Below are 18,675 nucleotides of genomic sequence, written 5' to 3'. Positions count from 1 at the left end.
TTGGAACCAAGGACTGATCACCCCAATCCACAAAAGTGGAGACAAATTTGACCCCAATAACTACCGTGGAATATGTGTCAACAGTAACCTTGGGAAAATCCTCTGCATTATCATTAGCAACAGACTGGTACATTTCCTCAATGAAAACAATGGACTGAGCAAATGTCAAATAGGCTTTTTACCAAATTACCGTACAACAGACCATGTATTCACCCTGCACACCCTAATTGACAACCAAACAAACCAAAACAAAGGCAAAGTCTTCTCATGCTTTGTTGATTTCAAAAAAGCATTCGACTCAATTTGGCATGAGGGTCTGCTATACAAACTGATGGAAAGTGGTGTTGGGGGTAAAACATACGACATTATAAAAAATCCATGTACACAAACAACAAGTGTGCAGTTAAATTGGCAAAAAACACACACATTTCTTCACACAGCGCAGTGGGGTGAGACATGGATGCAGCTTAAGCCCCATCCTCTTCAACATATATATCAACGAATTGGCGCGGGCACTAGAAAAGTCTGCAGCACCCGGCCTCACCCTACTAGAATCCGAAGTCAAATGTCTGCTGTTTGCTGATGATCTGGTGCTTCTGTCACCAACCAAGGAGGGCTTACAGCAGCACCTAGATCTTATGCACAGATTCTATCAGACCTGGGCCCTGACAGTAAATCTCAGTAAGACCAAAATAATGGTGTTCCAAAAAAGGTCCAGTCGCCAGGACCACAAATACAAATTCCATCTAGACACTGTTGCCCTAGAGCACACAAAAAACTATACATACCTTGGCCTAAACATCAGCGCCACAGTAACTTCCACAAAGCTGTGAACGATCTGAGAGACAAGGCAAGAAGGGCCTTCTATGCCATCAAAAGGAACATAAATTTCAACATACCAATTAGGATCTGGCTAAAAATACTTGAATCAGTCATAGAGCCCATTGCCCTTTATGGTTGTGAGGTCTGGGGTCCGCTCACCAACCAAGACTTCACAAAATGGGACAAACACCAAATTGAGACTCTGCATACAGAATTCTGCAAAAATATCCTCCATGTACAACGTAAAACACCAAATAATGTATGCAGAGCAGAATTAGGCCGATACCCACTAATTATCAAAATCCAGAAAAGAGCTGTTAAATTCTACAACCACCTAAAAGGAAGCGATTCCCAAACCTTCCATAACAAAGCCATCACCTACAGAGAGATGAACCTGGAGAAGAGTCCCCTAAGCAAGCTGGTCCTGGGGCTCTGTTCACAAACACAAACACACCCCACAGAGCCCCAGGACAGCAGCACAGTTAGACCCAACCAAATCATGAGAAAACAAAAAGATAATTACTTGACACATTGGAAAGAATTAACAAAAAAACAGAGCAAACTAGAATGCTATTTGGCCCTAAACAGAGAGTACACAGTGGCAGAATACCTGTCCACTGTGACTGACCCAAACTTAAGGAAAGCTTTGACTATGTACAGACTTAGTGAGCATAGCCTTGCTATTGAGAAAGGCTGCCGTAGGCAGACATGGCTCTCAAGAGAAGACAGGCTATGTGCTCACTGCCCACAAAATGAGGTGGAAACAGCTGCACTTCCTAACCCCTTGCCCAATGTATGACCATATTAATAATTCGAAAACAAATCCAATTTTGATAAACTCCCATATCTACTGGGTGAAATACCACAGTGTTCCATCACAGCAGCAAGATTTGTGACCTGTTGCCACAAGAAAAGGGCAACCAGTGAAGAACAAACACCATTGTAAATACAATCCATATTTATGCTTATTTATTTTCCCTTATGTACTTTAACCATTTGTACATTGTTACAACACTGTATATATATATATATAATATGACATTTGTAATGTCTTTATTGTTTTGAAACTTCTGTATTTGTAATGTTTACTGTTCATTTTGATTGTTTATTTCACTTTTGTATATTATCTACCTCACTTGCTTTGGCAATGTTAACACATGTTTCCCATGCCAATAAAGCCCCTTGAATTGAAAGAGAGAGAGTTCTCTCATTCTTTTATTCTTGTACCTGAGTGTGCTGAGAGTCTCGTCATAGTTGATGTCAGCTGGACTGAGAGCAGCAACCATGGCAGTTCGAGAGTTTCCCCCTGAGCAAAACAGAAGATCAGAAGAATTAGGGTCTATCAGATTGATTAAGACCGTTTACACACCGTACATAGGATTTATATGAAGTCAGCAAGATCTGTTTCTGGGCTCAGAGTTAGTAAACTAGTCTGAATGTTCATTGAGCAAGGTGAGGTAATAAGTCTATTGATCAATTGTCAATCTAAGTTACATAAAACAATTACCGTCAAAATCCTTCAATTTAAGCTAAATATATCCATTTTTTGTGGGCTGCGTTTCAGTCCACCGCATCCTCCGATGTCGACCTCCCGCATCTGCGGTGAAAGGTAGCCGCGCTACAGCTTTGTTCGTCAGACCACGAGACGTCCTGACAATTGGTCTTCTCACGAGAACGTCTGAAGTGTCAGAACCGTTTGTCCTACAAACTAATATGACCCCTCTATGGAAAGATGGGACTCTCACGAACACGATGTGTCATGGGACTCGTCTGAAGGCAACCCATAAAAAATTGAATGGAAGTGTGGAGGTAGTTTAGTGCCAACAAAAAATAATATGTGTCCCAAAAAAACGACCATGTTTCCTGAGCTTTCTTATATGGCCTAAATATAGGACAGACACTTCAAAACCTTATTCCTTAATGTTTTGCCATTCATGAATGTTTCATTCAATGCGGCTCTATGAGCTATAGTAGCAAAGGACAAATACAATATTTTAACAAATCATAAAAATTACGGTTCCTACCTAAATTGATACCTAAAGGGGTCCTAAAATTAAGAATCAAATAGCTAAATGATCCGTGGTATGACCATATTAAAACAATTCCATGTGCTAGCTTAGTTAACGGTTCCTACCTAAGTTCTCTCTCAGTAGCCAGGTCAACACAGAATCTCTGTAAAGTTAAAGGTTCCCACCTAAGTTCTCTCTCAGTAGCCAGGTCAACACAGAATCTCTGTAATGTTAATGTCACGCCCTGTCCTTCGTTATCTTTGTTTTCTTTATTATTTTGGTTAGGGTCAGGGTGTGACGAGGGTGGTATGTGTGTTTTTGTATTGTCTCTGGGTTTTTGTAGTCTAGGTGTTTATATGTCTACGGTTGCCTAGATTGGTTATCAATCAGAGGCAGCTGTTTATCGTTGTCTCTGATTGGGAATCATATTTAGGTAGCCATATTCCTTATCTGTGGGTTATTGTTTCGGTATAGTTGCCTGTGTCAGCACTAGTGTTCATAGAGTCACGTTCATTTTTATTGTTTTGTTAGTTTGTTTAAGTATTCTTCGTTTTAATAAAAGAAGAATGCATTCATCTCACGCTGCACCTTGGTCTCATCGTTACAACGAAAGTGACAGTTAAAGGTTCCCACCTAAGTTCTCTCTCAGTAGCCAGGTCAACACAGAATCTCTGTAAAGTTAGTTCCCACCTAAGTTCTCTCTCAGTAGCCAGGTCAACACAGAATCTCTGTAAAGTTAACGGTTCCTACCTAAGTTCTCTCTCAGTAGCCAGGTCAACACAGAATCTCTGTAAAGTTAGTTCCCACCTAAGTTCTCTCTCAGTAGCCAGGTCAACACAGAATCTCTGTAAAGTTAGTTCCCACCTAAGTTCTCTCTCAGTAGCCAGGTCAACACAGAATCTCTGTAAAGTTAAAGGTTCCCACCTAAGTTCTCTCTCAGTAGCCAGGTCAACACAGAATCTCTGTAAAGTTAAAGGTTCCCACCTAAGTTCTCTCTCAGTAGCCAGGTCAACACAGAATCTCTGTAAAGTTAAAGGTTCCCACCTAAGTTCTCTCTCAGTAGCCAGGTCAACACAGAATCTCTGTAAGGGATGTGACTCTCCACTTTCTTTTTCTTCTTGTTCTTATTTTGTGCAGAATCCTACAAAAAAGTGAATAATAAAAGAGAAACTTTATTTTCCAGCCTATAATTGTAAAACAAAATATTAATGATCCATGTGTATAAATATAACTCATCCATACCACTTCGGCCAAGGCAGAGATGACTTTCCCCAGAGTGGTCAGAGATTTGTTGATGTTTGCTCCTTCCTGTAACAGGACAAGGGAAAGCTAAAATACTTTTCAATGGAAGTCAAAGAATAAGATGGTCAAACGCAACTCAATCGCCTCACAAGAAAAAAGATACCCCCAAGGTAAACACCAAAAAACTCACTACGAGCAGTATATAACATGTTTAATCATTCAAATGTATTCATTACGCAAAGACTGAAAACTAGAAAAATTGAAACTTGAAAACTATGTAACAAAGAAGCAGAGGGAGAGGAAGAGGATGAAGAGGATGAAGAGATAGAGGAGGGAGAAAGACAGAGGAGGGAGAAAGACAGAGGATGGAGAAAGACAGAGGATGGAGAAAGACAGAGGAAGGAGAAAGACAGAGGATGGAGAAAGACAGAGGATGGAGAAAGACAGAGGAGGAAGAAAGACAGAGGAAGGAGAAAGACAGGATGAAGAGGCAGAGGAGGGAGAAAGACAGAGGAGGGACAAAGACAGGATGAAGAGGCAGAGGAGGGAGAAAGACAGAGGAAGGAGAAAGACAGAGGAGGGAGAAAGACAGGATGAAGAGGCAGAGGAGGGAGAAAGACAGAGGAGGGAGAAAGACAAGATGAAGAGGCAGAGGAGGGAGAAAGACAGAGGAGGGACAAAGACAGGATGAAGAGGCAGAGGAGGGAGAAAGACAGAGGAAGGAGAAAGACAGAGGAGGGAGAAAGACAGGATGAAGAGGCAGAGGAGGGAGAAAGACAGGATGAAGAGGCAGAGGAGGGAGAAAGACAGAGGAGGAAGAAAGACAGAGGAAGGAGAAAGACAGAGGAGGGAGAAAGACAGGATGAAGAGGCAGAGGAGGAAGAAAGACAGAGGAGGGAGAAAGACAGGATGAAGAGGCAGAGGAGGGCGAAAGACAGAGGAGGGAGAAAGACAGAGGAGGGAGAAAGACAGAGGAGGGAGAAAGACAGAGGAGGGAGAAAGACAGAGGAGGGAGAAATACAGAGGAGGGAGAAAGACAGAGGAGGGAGAAAGACAGAGGAAGGAGAAAGACAGAGGAGGGAGAAAGACAGGATGAAGAGGCAGAGGAAGGAGAAAGACAGAGGAAGGAGAAAGACAGAGGAAGGAGAAAGACTGAGGAAGGAGAAAGACAGAGGATGGAGAAAGACAGAGGAGGGAGAAAGACAGAGGAGGAAGAAAGACAGAGGAAGGAGAAAGACAGGATGAAGAGGCAGAGGAGGGAGAAAGACAGAGGAAGGAGAAAGACAGAGGAGGGAGAAAGACAGGATGAAGAGGCAGAGGAGGGAGAAAGACAGAGGAGGGAGAAAGACAGGATGAAGAGGCAGAGGAGGGAGAAAGACAGGATGAAGAGGCAGAGGAGGGAGAAAGACAGAGGAGGGAGAAAGACAGAGGAGGAAGAAAGACAGAGGAAGGAGAAAGACAGAGGAGGGAGAAAGACAGGATGAAGAGGCAGAGGAGGGAGAAAGACAGAGGAGGAAGAAAGACAGAGGAGGGAGAAAGACAGGATGAAGAGGCAGAGGAGGGCGAAAGACAGAGGAAGGAGAAAGACAGAGGAGGGAGAAAGACAGAGGAGGGAGAAAGACAGAGGAGGGAGAAAGACAGAGGAGGGAGAAAGACAGAGGAGGGAGAAAGACAGAGGAGGGAGAAAGAGAGAGGATGGAGAAAGACAGAGGAAGGAGAAAGACAGAGGAGGGAGAAAGACAGGATGAAGAGGCAGAGGAAGGAGAAAGACAGAGGAAGGAGAAAGACAGAGGAAGGAGAAAGACAGAGGATGGAGAAAGACAGAGGATGGAGAAAGACAGAGGAGGGAGAAAGACAGAGGATGGAGAAAGACATAGGAGGGAGAAAGACAGAGGAGGGAGAAAGACAGAGGATGGAGAAAGACAGAGGAAGGAGAAAGACAGAGGAGGGAGAAAGACAGGATGAAGAGGCGAAGGATGAAGAGGCAGAGGAAGGAGAAAGACAGAGGAAGGAGAAAGACAGAGGAAGGAGAAAGACAGAGGATGGAGAAAGACAGAGGAAGGAGAAAGACAGAGGAGGGAGAAAGACAGGATGAAGAGGCGAAGGATGAAGAGGCAGAGGAAGGAGAAAGACAGAGGAAGGAGAAAGACAGAGGAAGGAGAAAGACAGAGGATGGAGAAAGACAGAGGAAGGAGAAAGACAGAGGAGGGAGAAAGACAGGATGAAGAGGCGGAGGAGGGAGAAAGACAGGATGAAGAGGCAGAGGAAGGAGAAAGACAGAGGAAGGAGAAAGACAGAGGAAGGAGAAAGACAGAGGAGGGAGAAAGACAGGGGATGGAGAAAGACAGAGGAAGGAGAAAGACAGAGGAGGGAGAAAGACAGGATAAAGAGGCGGAGGAGGGAGAAAGACAGGATGAAGAGGCAGAGGAAGGAGAAAGACAGAGGATGGAGAAAGACAGAGGATGGGGAAAGACAGAGGAGGGAGAAAGACAGAGGAGGGAGAAAGACAGAGGAGGGTGAAAGACAGAGGATGGAGAAAGACAGAGGAAGGAGAAAGAGAGAGGAAGGAGAAAGACAGAGGAGGGAGAAAGACAGAGGAAGGAGAAAGACAGAGGAGGGAGAAAGACAGGATGAAGAGGCGAAGGATGAAGAGGCAGAGGAAGGAGAAAGACAGAGGAAGGAGAAAGACAGAGGAAGGAGAAAGACAGAGGAAGGAGAAAGACAGAGGAGGGAGAAAGACAGAGGATGGAGAAAGACAGGATGAAGAGGCAGAGGAAGGAGAAAGACAGAGGAAGGAGAAAGACAGAGGAAGGAGAAAGACAGAGGAGGGAGAAAGACAGGAAAAAGACGGAGAGGACGAAGAGGCGAAGTATGAAGAGGCAGAGGATGAAGAGGCAGAGGATGAAGAAGCAGAGGATGAAGAGGCAGAGGATGAAGAGGCAGAGGATGAAGAGGCAGAGGATGAAGAGGCAGAGGATGAAGAAAGACAGAGGAGGAAGAAAGACAGAGAAAGGACAAAGACAGGATGAAGAGGCGGAGGATGAAGAGGCAGAGGAGGGAGAAACCTTGAGCCGGGTCCCTTTGGCGCCTGTGGAGTCGGCCCTCTCGCTGCCGGCCAAATCCACCAGGCTGATTTTGCTGACCTGTGACAGAAATGTCAATGGGAGTGCAGGGATATGCATTAGCTGACTAAAATCCTTTATTCTCACAGTTGGCAGCAACAGTTGGCACCAGTCAACCTCCTTCACAATGTCACAGACACATTATCAAGTGCCCTCACAGGCACACGTAGGGAGACAAGTGACATCTTTCCAATTAGCTTCAACGCCTCAATCCTTAATTCGTTTTTTCAGTCCAATAGCACCCAATAACTCTTTTTCCTCATATGCAGCTGAGGGATGAGGCTGGAGCAATTTAAACCAATCTGAAATTGATAAATGGAGCTATGGACGCAAGCACTGATATCAAAACAACAAAACAGCAATTCATTCTTTTTTGTTTTATGTCCTTGAAATCACAGAGTTCAAGCAGTTTACAGAGAGCTTTGGATGAATCTCAGAATAATGTCCCTCTGTTTCTCTAGTCCTCTCTCCTCACATCCCTCTGATGTTTCAAAGGCAGTGTAGCACCTCATTTTTCCCTCAATCCCAGAAACTCATTTAATAATAGTAATTTAGAGCACTTGATTTAAATCAATTATTATAATATTATAATGTTATTCTAAAAGTTGGGTTTGTTATTTTCTCCAAATCAACTCTAACTTTCGGGGGGGAAAAATCCCTAAGGTCACCGTCACACGATTATAATTTTTTTTTTTAAACGTAGTAAAAAGTGGGATACATTTGTGAGAATAAGGCGTCTACTCGTCAATCTGAAGGGCACATTTCATCCCTGAGAACGTCCACGGCTGGAAGGAACACTTCAGCAAGAAGATGTCTTCTCCAAGTGGATACTGTCCCTACCGTCAATGTGGCTTGTAAAGTATCTCAAACAGCCAGCAGCACCAGCAGAGACCGTGAGAATGGAAGTGAAACGGGGTAAGTGAAAGAACTAGCTTGCTACCTTCCTGCTAACGTTAGCTAGCTATAGAGCGTTTAGTTCACGTCTTCCATCTAAATAACACTGATATAACTAAACCGGCCATTCTGTGGCGCCGGGAGGACAATGACCCATCACACCTCCAGGCTGTGTAAGTGCTATTTTGACCAAGAAGGAGAGTGATGGAGTGCTGCATCAGGATGAAACCAATTGAGATGGTTTGGGATGAGTTGGACCGCAGAGTGAAGGAAAAGCAGCCAACGAGTGCTCAGCATATGTGGGAACTCCTTCAAGACTGTTGGAAAATAATTCCAGGTGAAGTACAAGAGAGAATGCCAGGAGTGTGCAAAGTTGAACATCAAGGCAAAGGGCGGCTACTTTGAAGAATCTCAACTATAAAATATATTTTTTATCTGTTTAACACTTTTTTGGTTACTACATGATTCCATATGTATTATTTCATAGTTTTGATGTCTTCCCTATTATTCTGAAATGTAGAAAATAGTCAAAAATAAACAAAAACCTGTGAATGAGTAGGTGTGTCAAAACTTTTGACAGGTACTGTAGCTATCTTAGTTTGTCACTGGTATGGGCTAGTAAATACAGGATGTTCTGTGGTGTGACATCATACAGGATGTTCTGTGGTGTGACATCATACAGGATGTTCTGTGGTGTGACATCATACAGGATGTTCTGTGTTGTGACATCATACAGGATGTCACAACCTAGACAACTAAACCTAGACAACTAGACTGATAGCCGCAAACTTAAACCAAACATTCTTGCTAATGTTCACTCAAATACATATTTCTACAGGTAATTGATTTAAATTCAATGTTTATTCTATAAACATTCTATATGTTGTTGTCATATTCTAGAGAAATTCTCACAGCCATGTAAACCATGCACAGTAGGCTACTACAGCCAATATGTTCCCCCAACGTGTGAGTCATAGAACCCATGTATATTAGTTATTGTAAACTGGGTGGTTCGAGCCCTGAATGCTGATTGGCTGACAGCCTTGGTACTGTATATCAGACTGTATACCACATGTATGACAAAACATGTATTTTTACTGCTCTAATTACATTGGTAACCAGTTTATAATAGCAAGAGAGGCACCTCGGGGGTTTGGGGTATATGTCCAATATACCACGGCTAAGGTCTGTATCCAGGCACTCCGCGTTGAGTCGTGACTAAGAACAGCCCTTAGCCGTGGTACATTGGCCATATACCACTTCCCCTCTGGCTTTATTGCTTATTAATACAGCAACAACTACATACATATCTGTTAGGGTCTATTATCTGCTACCTGGACTTTAAGAAGAACGTGAGGAGAGCGGAAGCAAGGAAATTCAAACCTGGTTACACTTCACTGTATAGTATGAAGTGAGATCTTTCTGGCCGAGACGGCGGCCCCTACCTTCTCAGAGGTGTTATCAGTCTCAGCATCGTGCCGTTTCTGAGTGAAGATGATGTTGAACACAGCGTGGGAGCGACTGCTAGTCTCGTTCATGTTGGTGGCGGCAACCGTCCTGCAGAGAAGAGAATGTTGGGGTCACGTTCACTTGACACCAAAATTTAAGAAAACTGACGGAAACAGGTTTGACCTTTCCTGGACTTGTCCAAAAAGAAATGTTAATTTGTCCTCTGTGCCCCACTGAACATGACCCTGATCTGTGTCACTTCAACAATACCACAGAACATCCTGTATGATGTCACACCACAGAACATCCTGTATGATGTCACACCACAGAACATCCTGTATGATGTCACACCACAGAACATCCTGTATGATGTGACATCACAGAACATCCTGTATGATGTCACACCACAGAACATCCTGTATGATGTCACAACACAGAACATCCTGTATGATGTGACATCACAGAACATCCTGTATGATGTCACACCACAGAACATCCTGTATGATGTCACACCACAGAACATCCTGTATGATGTCACACCACAGAACATCCTGTATGATGCAACACCACAGAACATCCTGTATGATGTCACACCACAGAACATCCTGTATGATGTCACACCACAGAACATCCTGTATGATGTCACACCACAGAACATCCTGTATGATGTCACACCACAGAACATCATGTATGATGCAACACCACAGAACATCCTGTATGATGTCACACCACAGAACATCCTGTATGATGTCACACCACAGAACATCCTGTATGATGTCACACCACAGAACATCCTGTATGATGCAACACCACAGAACATCCTGTATGATGTCACAACACAGAACATCCTGTATGATGTCACACCACAGAACATCCTGTATGATGTCACACCACAGAACATCCTGTATGATGCAACACCACAGAACATCCTGTATGATGTCACAACACAGAACATCCTGTATGATGTCACACCACAGAACATCCTGTATGATGTCACACCACAGAACATCCTGTATGATGTCACACCACAGAACATCCTGTATGATGCAACACCACAGAACATCCTGTATGATGTCACACCACAGAACATCCTGTATGATGTCACACCACAGAACATCCTGTATGATGTCACACCACAGAACATCCTGTATGATGCAACACCACAGAACATCCTGTATGATGTCACACCACAGAACATCCTGTATGATGTCACACCACAGAACATCCTGTATGATGTCACACCACAGAACATCCTGTATGATGCAACACCACAGAACATCCTGTATGATGTCACACCACAGAACATCCTGTATGATGCAACACCACAGAACATCCTGTATGATGTCACACCACAGAACATCCTGTATGACGTCACAACACAGAACATCCTGTATGATGTCACACCACAGAACATCCTGTATGATGTCACAACACAGAACATCCTGTATGATGTCACACCACAGAACATCCTGTATGACGTCACAACACAGAACATCCTGTATGATGTCACACCACAGAACATCCTGTATGATGCAACACCACAGAACATCCTGTATGATGTCACAACACAGAACATCCTGTATGATGTCACACCACAGAACATCCTGTATGATGTCACACCACAGAACATCCTGTATGATGCAACACCACAGATGGATTGAGACAGAAGAAGAACAACAACCATATAACAATGTATGAGTCATCTGAGATCAATCTATGATCCATCCTAATAATAAAGCACAGAAACCTCCACGATGAATAGTTTTGTACGAGGGGCAGAAATTAATTGCAACAAGATAAGCCAAAGAACAGATCCATTAAAATACATTTCCCTAAACGCTCTCTAGAAACCAAAACATTAATTTTCAGCTGCCTTATGGGGCATTACAAAATTTGAGGTGGTTTAAGCCGGTTCGTCAACGGCTGGTGCTGCTACTGTCTAATTGAGATTGTTAGTTTCGAGCTACTGAGACAAGAGACAATGTGCTAATTTGTAGAGAAGATAAATCTCTTCCCAAGCAGCAGGGAGTGGTAAACTGAGAACAGAACACAGACCCGGAGTGTTGCAGGAGAAAGAATGGAGTCATTAGAACACAGACCAGAGTGTTGCAGGAGACCGAATGGAGTCATTAGAACACAGACCCGGAGTGTTGCAGGAGAGAGAATGGAGTCATTAGGACACAGCCCATAGTGTTGCAGGAGAGAGAATGGAGTCATTAGAACACAGTCCATAGTGTTGCAGGAGAGAGAATGGAGTCATTAGAACACAGACCCGGAGTGTTGCAGGAGAAAGAATGGAGTCATTAGAACACAGACCAGAGTGTTGCAGGAGACCGAATGGAGTCATTAGAACACAGACCCGGAGTGTTGCAGGAGACCGAATGGAGTCATTAGAACACAGTCCAGAGTGTTGCAGGAGAAAGAATGGAGTCATTAGAACACAGTCCATAGTGTTGCAGGAGACAGAATGGAGTCATTAGAACACAGCCCACAGTGTTGCAGGAGAGAGAATGGAGTCATTAGAACACAGCCCATAGTGTTGCAGGAGACAGAATGGGGTCATTAGAACACAGTCAGAGTGTTGCAGGAGAGAGAATGGAGTCATTAGAACACAGTCCATAGTGTTGCAGGAGACAGAATGAAGTCATTAGAACACAGTCAGAGTGTTGCAGGAGACAGAATGGAGTCATTAGAACACAGTCCATAGTGTTGCAGGAGAGAGAATGGAGTCATTAGAACACAGTCCATAGTGTTGCAGGAGACAGAATGAAGTCATTAGAACACAGTCAGAGTGTTGCAGGAGAGAGAATGGAGTCATTAGAACACAGTCCATAGTGTTGCAGGAGAGAGAATGGAGTCATTAGGACACAGCCCATAGTGTTGCAGGAGAGAGAATGGAGTCATTAGAACACAGTCCATAGTGTTGCAGGAGAGAGAATGGAGTCATTAGAACACAGTCCAGAGTGTTGCAGGAGACAGCATGGAGTCATTAGAACACAGTCAGAGTGTTGCAGGAGAAAGAATGGAGTCATTAGAACACAGTCAGAGTGTTGCAGGAGACAGAATGGAGTCATTAGAACACAGTCCATAGTGTTGCAGGAGAGAGAATGGAGTCATTAGAACACAGTCCAGAGTGTTGCAGGAGAGAGAATGCAGTCATTAGAACACAGTCCAGAGTGTTGAAGGAGACAGAATGGAGTCATTAGAACACAGTCAGAGTGTTGCAGGAGGAGGAATGGAGTCATTAGAACACAGTCAGAGTGTTGCAGGAGAGAGAATGGAGTCCTTAGAACACAGTCCAGAGTGTTGCAGGAGAGATAATGGAGTCATTAGAACACAGTCCAGAGTGTTGCAGGAGACATAATGGAGTCATTAGAACACAGTCAGAGTGTTGCAGGAGAAAGAATGGAGTCATTAGAACACAGTCAGAGTGTTGCAGGAGAGAGAATGGAGTCCTTAGAACACAGTCCAGAGTGTTGCAGGAGAGATAATGGAGTCATTAGAACACAGTCCAGAGTGTTGCAGGAGAGAGAATGGAGTCATTAGAGCACAGCCCATAGTGTTGCAGGAGAGAGAATGGAGTCATTAGAACACAGTCCATAGTGTTGCAGGAGACAGAATGGAGTCATTAGAACACAGCCCATAGTGTTGCAGGAGAGAGAATGGAGTCATTAGAACACAGCCCATAGTGTTGCAGGAGAGAGAATGGAGTCATTAGAACACAGTCCAGAGTGTTGCAGGAGAGAGAATGGAGTCATTAGAACACAGTCCATAGTGTTGCAGGAGAGAGAATGGAGTCATTAGAACACAGTCCAGAGTGTTGCAGGAGAGAGAATGGAGTCATTAGAACACAGCCCATAGTGTTGCAGGAGAGAGAATGGAGTCATTAGAACACAGTCCAGAGTGTTGCAGGAGAGAGAATGGAGTCATTAGAACACAGCCCATAGTGTTGCAGGAGACAGAATGGAGTCATTAGAACACAGCCCATAGTGTTGCAAGAGACAGAATGGAGTCATTAGAACACAGCCCATAGTGTTGCAGGAGAGAGAATGGAGTCATTAGAACACAGTCCAGAGTGTTGCAGGAGAGAGAATGGAGTCATTAGAACACAGTCAGAGTGTTGCAGGAGAAAGAATGGAGTCATTAGAACACAGTCAGAGTGTTGCAGGAGACAGAATGGAGTCATTAGAACACAGTCCATAGTGTTGCAGGAGAGAGAATGGAGTCATTAGAACACAGTCCAGAGTGTTGCAGGAGAGAGAATGCAGTCATTAGAACACAGTCCAGAGTGTTGAAGGAGACAGAATGGAGTCATTAGAACACAGTCAGAGTGTTGCAGGAGACAGAATGGAGTCATTAGAACACAGTCAGAGTGTTGCAGGAGAGAGAATGGAGTCCTTAGAACACAGTCCAGAGTGTTGCAGGAGAGATAATGGAGTCATTAGAACACAGTCCAGAGTGTTGCAGGAGACATAATGGAGTCATTAGAACACAGTCAGAGTGTTGCAGGAGAGAGAATGGAGTCCTTAGAACACAGTCCAGAGTGTTGCAGGAGAGATAATGGAGTCATTAGAACACAGTCCAGAGTGTTGCAGGAGAAAGAATGGAGTCATTAGAACACAGTCAGAGTGTTGCAGGAGACAGAATGGAGTCATTAGAACACAGTCAGAGTGTTGCAGGAGAGAGAATGGAGTCATTAGAACACAGTCCAGAGTGTTGCAGGAGACAGAATGGAGTCATTAGAACACAGCCCATAGTGTTGCAGGAGAGAGAATGGAGTCATTAGAACACAGTCCATAGTGTTGCAGGAGACAGAATGGAGTCATTAGAACACAGCCCATAGTGTTGCAGGAGAGAGAATGGAGTCATTAGAACACAGTCCAGAGTGTTGCAGGAGAGAGAATGGAGTCATTAGAACACAGCCCATAGTGTTGCAGGAGACAGAATGGAGTCATTAGAACACAGCCCATAGTGTTGCAAGAGACAGAATGGAGTCATTAGAACACAGCCCATAGTGTTGCAGGAGAGAGAATGGAGTCATTAGAACACAGTCCAGAGTGTTGCAGGAGAGAGAATGGAGTCATTAGAACACAGTCAGAGTGTTGCAGGAGAAAGAATGGAGTCATTAGAACACAGTCAGAGTGTTGCAGGAGACAGAATGGAGTCATTAGAACACAGTCCATAGTGTTGCAGGAGAGAGAATGGAGTCATTAGAACACAGTCCAGAGTGTTGCAGGAGAGAGAATGCAGTCATTAGAACACAGTCCAGAGTGTTGAAGGAGACAGAATGGAGTCATTAGAACACAGTCAGAGTGTTGCAGGAGACAGAATGGAGTCATTAGAACACAGTCAGAGTGTTGCAGGAGAGAGAATGGAGTCCTTAGAACACAGTCCAGAGTGTTGCAGGAGAGATAATGGAGTCATTAGAACACAGTCCAGAGTGTTGCAGGAGACATAATGGAGTCATTAGAACACAGTCAGAGTGTTGCAGGAGAGAGAATGGAGTCCTTAGAACACAGTCCAGAGTGTTGCAGGAGAGATAATGGAGTCATTAGAACACAGTCCAGAGTGTTGCAGGAGAAAGAATGGAGTCATTAGAACACAGTCAGAGTGTTGCAGGAGACAGAATGGAGTCATTAGAACACAGTCAGAGTGTTGCAGGAGAGAGAATGGAGTCATTAGAACACAGTCCAGAGTGTTGCAGGAGACAGAATGGAGTCATTAGAACACAGCCCATAGTGTTGCAGGAGAGAGAATGGAGTCATTAGAACACAGTCCATAGTGTTGCAGGAGACAGAATGGAGTCATTAGAACACAGCCCATAGTGTTGCAGGAGACAGAATGGAGTCATTAGAACACAGCCCATAGTGTTGCAAGAGAAAGAATGGAGTCATTAGAACACAGCCCATAGTGTTGCAGGAGAGAGAATGGAGTCATTAGAACACAGTCCAGAGTGTTGCAGGAGAGAGAATGGAGTCATTAGAACACAGCCCATAGTGTTGCAGGAGAGAGAATGGAGTCATTAGAACACAGTCCAGAGTGTTGCAGGAGAGAGAATGGAGTCATTAGAACACAGCCCATAGTGTTGCAGGAGAGAGAATGGAGTCATTAGAACACAGCCCATAGTGTTGCAAGAGACAGAATGGAGTCATTAGAACACAGCCCATAGTGTTGCAGGAGACAGAATGGAGTCATTAGAACACAGTCCATAGTGTTGCAGGAGAGGGAATGCAATCATTTGTCAGTACAAGCATATTTTCCTCCTATTGTATTGACAGAACAACAAAGTGGTAGAACAATGTTCGATACTGACACCTCAGTAGAGGGGTGGATGAATAGACAGAGGACAGTAGAGGGGTGGATGAATAGACAGAGGACAGTAGAGGGGTGGATGAATAGACAGAGGACAGTAGAGGGGTGGATGGATGGACAGAGGACAGTAGAGGGGTGGATGGATGGACAGAGGACAATAGAGGGGTGGATGGATGGACAGAGAACAGTAGAGGGGTGGATGGATGGACAGAGGACAGTAGAGGGGTGGATGGATGGACAGAGGACAGTAGAGGGGTGGATGGATGGACAGAGGACAGTAGAGGGGTGGATGAATAGATAGAGGACAGTAGAAGGGTGGATGAATAGACAGAGGACAGTAGAAGGGTGGATGAATAGACAGAGGACAGTAGAGGGGTGGATGGATGGACAGAGGACAGTAGAGGGGTGGATGGATGGACAGAGGACAGTAGAGGGGTGGATGAATAGATAGAGGACAGTAGAAGGGTGGATGAATAGACAGAGGACAGTAGAGGGGTGGGTGAATAGACAGATGACAGTAGAGGGGTGGATGAATAGACAGAGGACAGTAGAGGGGTGGATGAATAGACAGAGGACAGTAGAGGGGTGGATGAATAGACAGAGGACAGTAGAGGGGTGGATGGATGGACAGAGGACAGTAGAGGGGTGGATGGATGGACAGAGAACAGTAGAGGGGTGGATGAATAGACAGAGGACAGTAGAGGGGTGGGTGAATAAACAGAGGACAGTAGAGGGGTGGATGAATAGACAGAGGATAGTAGAGGGGTGCATGAATAGATAGAGGACAGTAGAGGGGTGGATGAATAGATAGAGGACAGTAGAGGGGTGGATGAATAGATAGAGGACAGTAGAGGGGTGGATGAATAGATAGAGGACAGTAGAGGGGTGGATGGATGGACAGATGACAGTAGAGGGGTGGATGGATGGACAGAGAACTGTAGAGGGGTGGGTGAATAGACAGAGGACAGTAGAGGGGTGGATGAATAGACAGAGGACAGTAGAGGGGTGGATGAATAGATAGAGGACAGTAGAGGGGTGGGTGAATAAACAGAGGACAGTAGAGGGGTGGATGAATAGATAGAGGACAGTAGAGGGGTGGATGAATAGACAGAGGACAGTAGAGGGGTGGATGAATAGACAGAGCACAGTAGGTATGTACAGCTACACATCAGGATGGTACATGTTAGTAAATTAATGGAGATGTGAAGGTTACGGAACTGCAAGGTATAGAGAAATCAATTAATTCATTGATTAATTAATTAATTTTTGAGTAATTTATCAATCGACAGGGCTAATATGATTCCAACTCGTTATAGCAAGTGCTCACCCACCCAACAAGTCTGGAACGTCAATAATGAATCGTTGTTTTGTTCCTTTGATCATTGAATTGCATGTTTTTCCTGTTTGTCTACTGGACTGTCCTAGTTATAAGGTTGTCTCAGCTGGTGTCTGATGTGCTGGTTAATTAAATCCATGTAAATCTTTTCTGGGTCTGCCAGTTCAAGTCTTCTCAGGCAGTAAATTCCCTTATGGACAGAGCAGAGCACCGTGTGCTTAATTAATCTATTAATTCTCGGCCAACACGGTACAGTATAGCAGCTGCGTTTCACCAAATCTCCCCCCGGTAGGGCTCTGGTCGAAGGTAACACACTATATAAAGGAACAGGATGCCATTTAGGACAGAAACCCAAGAAGACAGCTCATAATAATGGCTGGAACGGAGTAAATGGAATGGCATCAACCACATAGAAACCACGTGTCTGATGTATTTGATGCCAATCCATTTACTCCGTTCCAGCTATTATTATGAGCCGTCTCCATGTGTCTGATGTATTTGATGCCATTCCATTTCCTCCGTTCCAGCTATTATTATGAGCCGTCTCCATGTGTGCTGATGTATTTGATGCCATTCCATTTAGGCTCCGTTCCAGCTATTATTATGAGCAGTCTCCATGTGTTTGATGTATTTGATGCCATTCCATTTACTCCGTTCCAGCTATTGAACGATTATGGAGCCGTCTCCATGTGTCTGATGTATTTGATGCCATTCCATTTACTCCGTTCCAGCTATTATTATGAGCAGTCTCCATGTGTTGATGTATTTGATGCCATTCCATTTACTCCGTTCCAGCTATTATTATGAGCCGTCTCCATGTGTTTGATGTATTTGATGCCATTCCATTTACTCCGTTCCAGCTATTATTATGAGCAGTCTCCATGTGTCTGATGTATTTGATGCCATTCCATTTACTCCGTTCCAGCTATTATTATGAGCCGTCTCCATGTGTTTGATGTATTTGATGCCATTCCATTTACTCCGTTCCAGCCATTACCACAAGCCCATCCTCCCCCAAATAAGTAGCCACCAGCCTCCTGTGGGCCCAAACCTTCTCTATACTACCAATCCATTTAGATGCTTGATCAACATATTGCTTCCTTCTAAGTGCTACTGTTATCTGTGATTTATGGAAAAGAGCCAGAATATTTAACATTGACCCTATTTAAACTACTGAGAAACCCCATCACCCCGTATGCAGTTGAACTCAGCACAGTATTACATTGACAGTGATTTCTCAGACACTCTTGTCCAGACTGACTTAGTGCATTCATCGTAAGGTACCTAAGTGAGACCACCTCATACCACAATCATAGTAAGTCAAACTTTTCCTCAATAAATCAACTAACAGCAAAGTCAGTGCTTGTAAGAAACGATAAGTGTGAGGATTAATCAAGATACTTATTGAAGAGGTGGGTTTTCAGATGTTTTCGGGAAGATGGGCAGCTGTCCTGACGTTAGGGGGAAGCTTGTTCCAACATTGGGGTGC

At 44.2% G+C, this 18,675-nt stretch overlaps 1 protein-coding gene across 1 annotated transcript in view; it reads right to left on the bottom strand.

The window, feature by feature from the left end:
- kif1aa (kinesin family member 1Aa) overlaps nucleotides 1-18,675 on the bottom strand; it is a 219,331-nt gene that overhangs the window by 127,162 nt on the left and 73,494 nt on the right. Inside the window, 5 exon segments of the mRNA XM_065009343.1 lie at nucleotides 2,050-2,128; nucleotides 3,876-3,972; nucleotides 4,074-4,139; nucleotides 7,139-7,216; nucleotides 9,535-9,646. Of these exon segments, the coding sequence (XP_064865415.1) occupies nucleotides 2,050-2,128; nucleotides 3,876-3,972; nucleotides 4,074-4,139; nucleotides 7,139-7,216; nucleotides 9,535-9,646 (432 nt within the window).

This window comes from Oncorhynchus nerka, linkage group LG24 (assembly GCF_034236695.1).
Source record: "Oncorhynchus nerka isolate Pitt River linkage group LG24, Oner_Uvic_2.0, whole genome shotgun sequence".
Lineage (NCBI taxonomy): Eukaryota > Metazoa > Chordata > Actinopteri > Salmoniformes > Salmonidae > Oncorhynchus > Oncorhynchus nerka.
The sequence above is the reverse complement of the archived record's forward strand: the minus strand, read 5'-3'. Positions and strand labels throughout refer to the sequence as shown.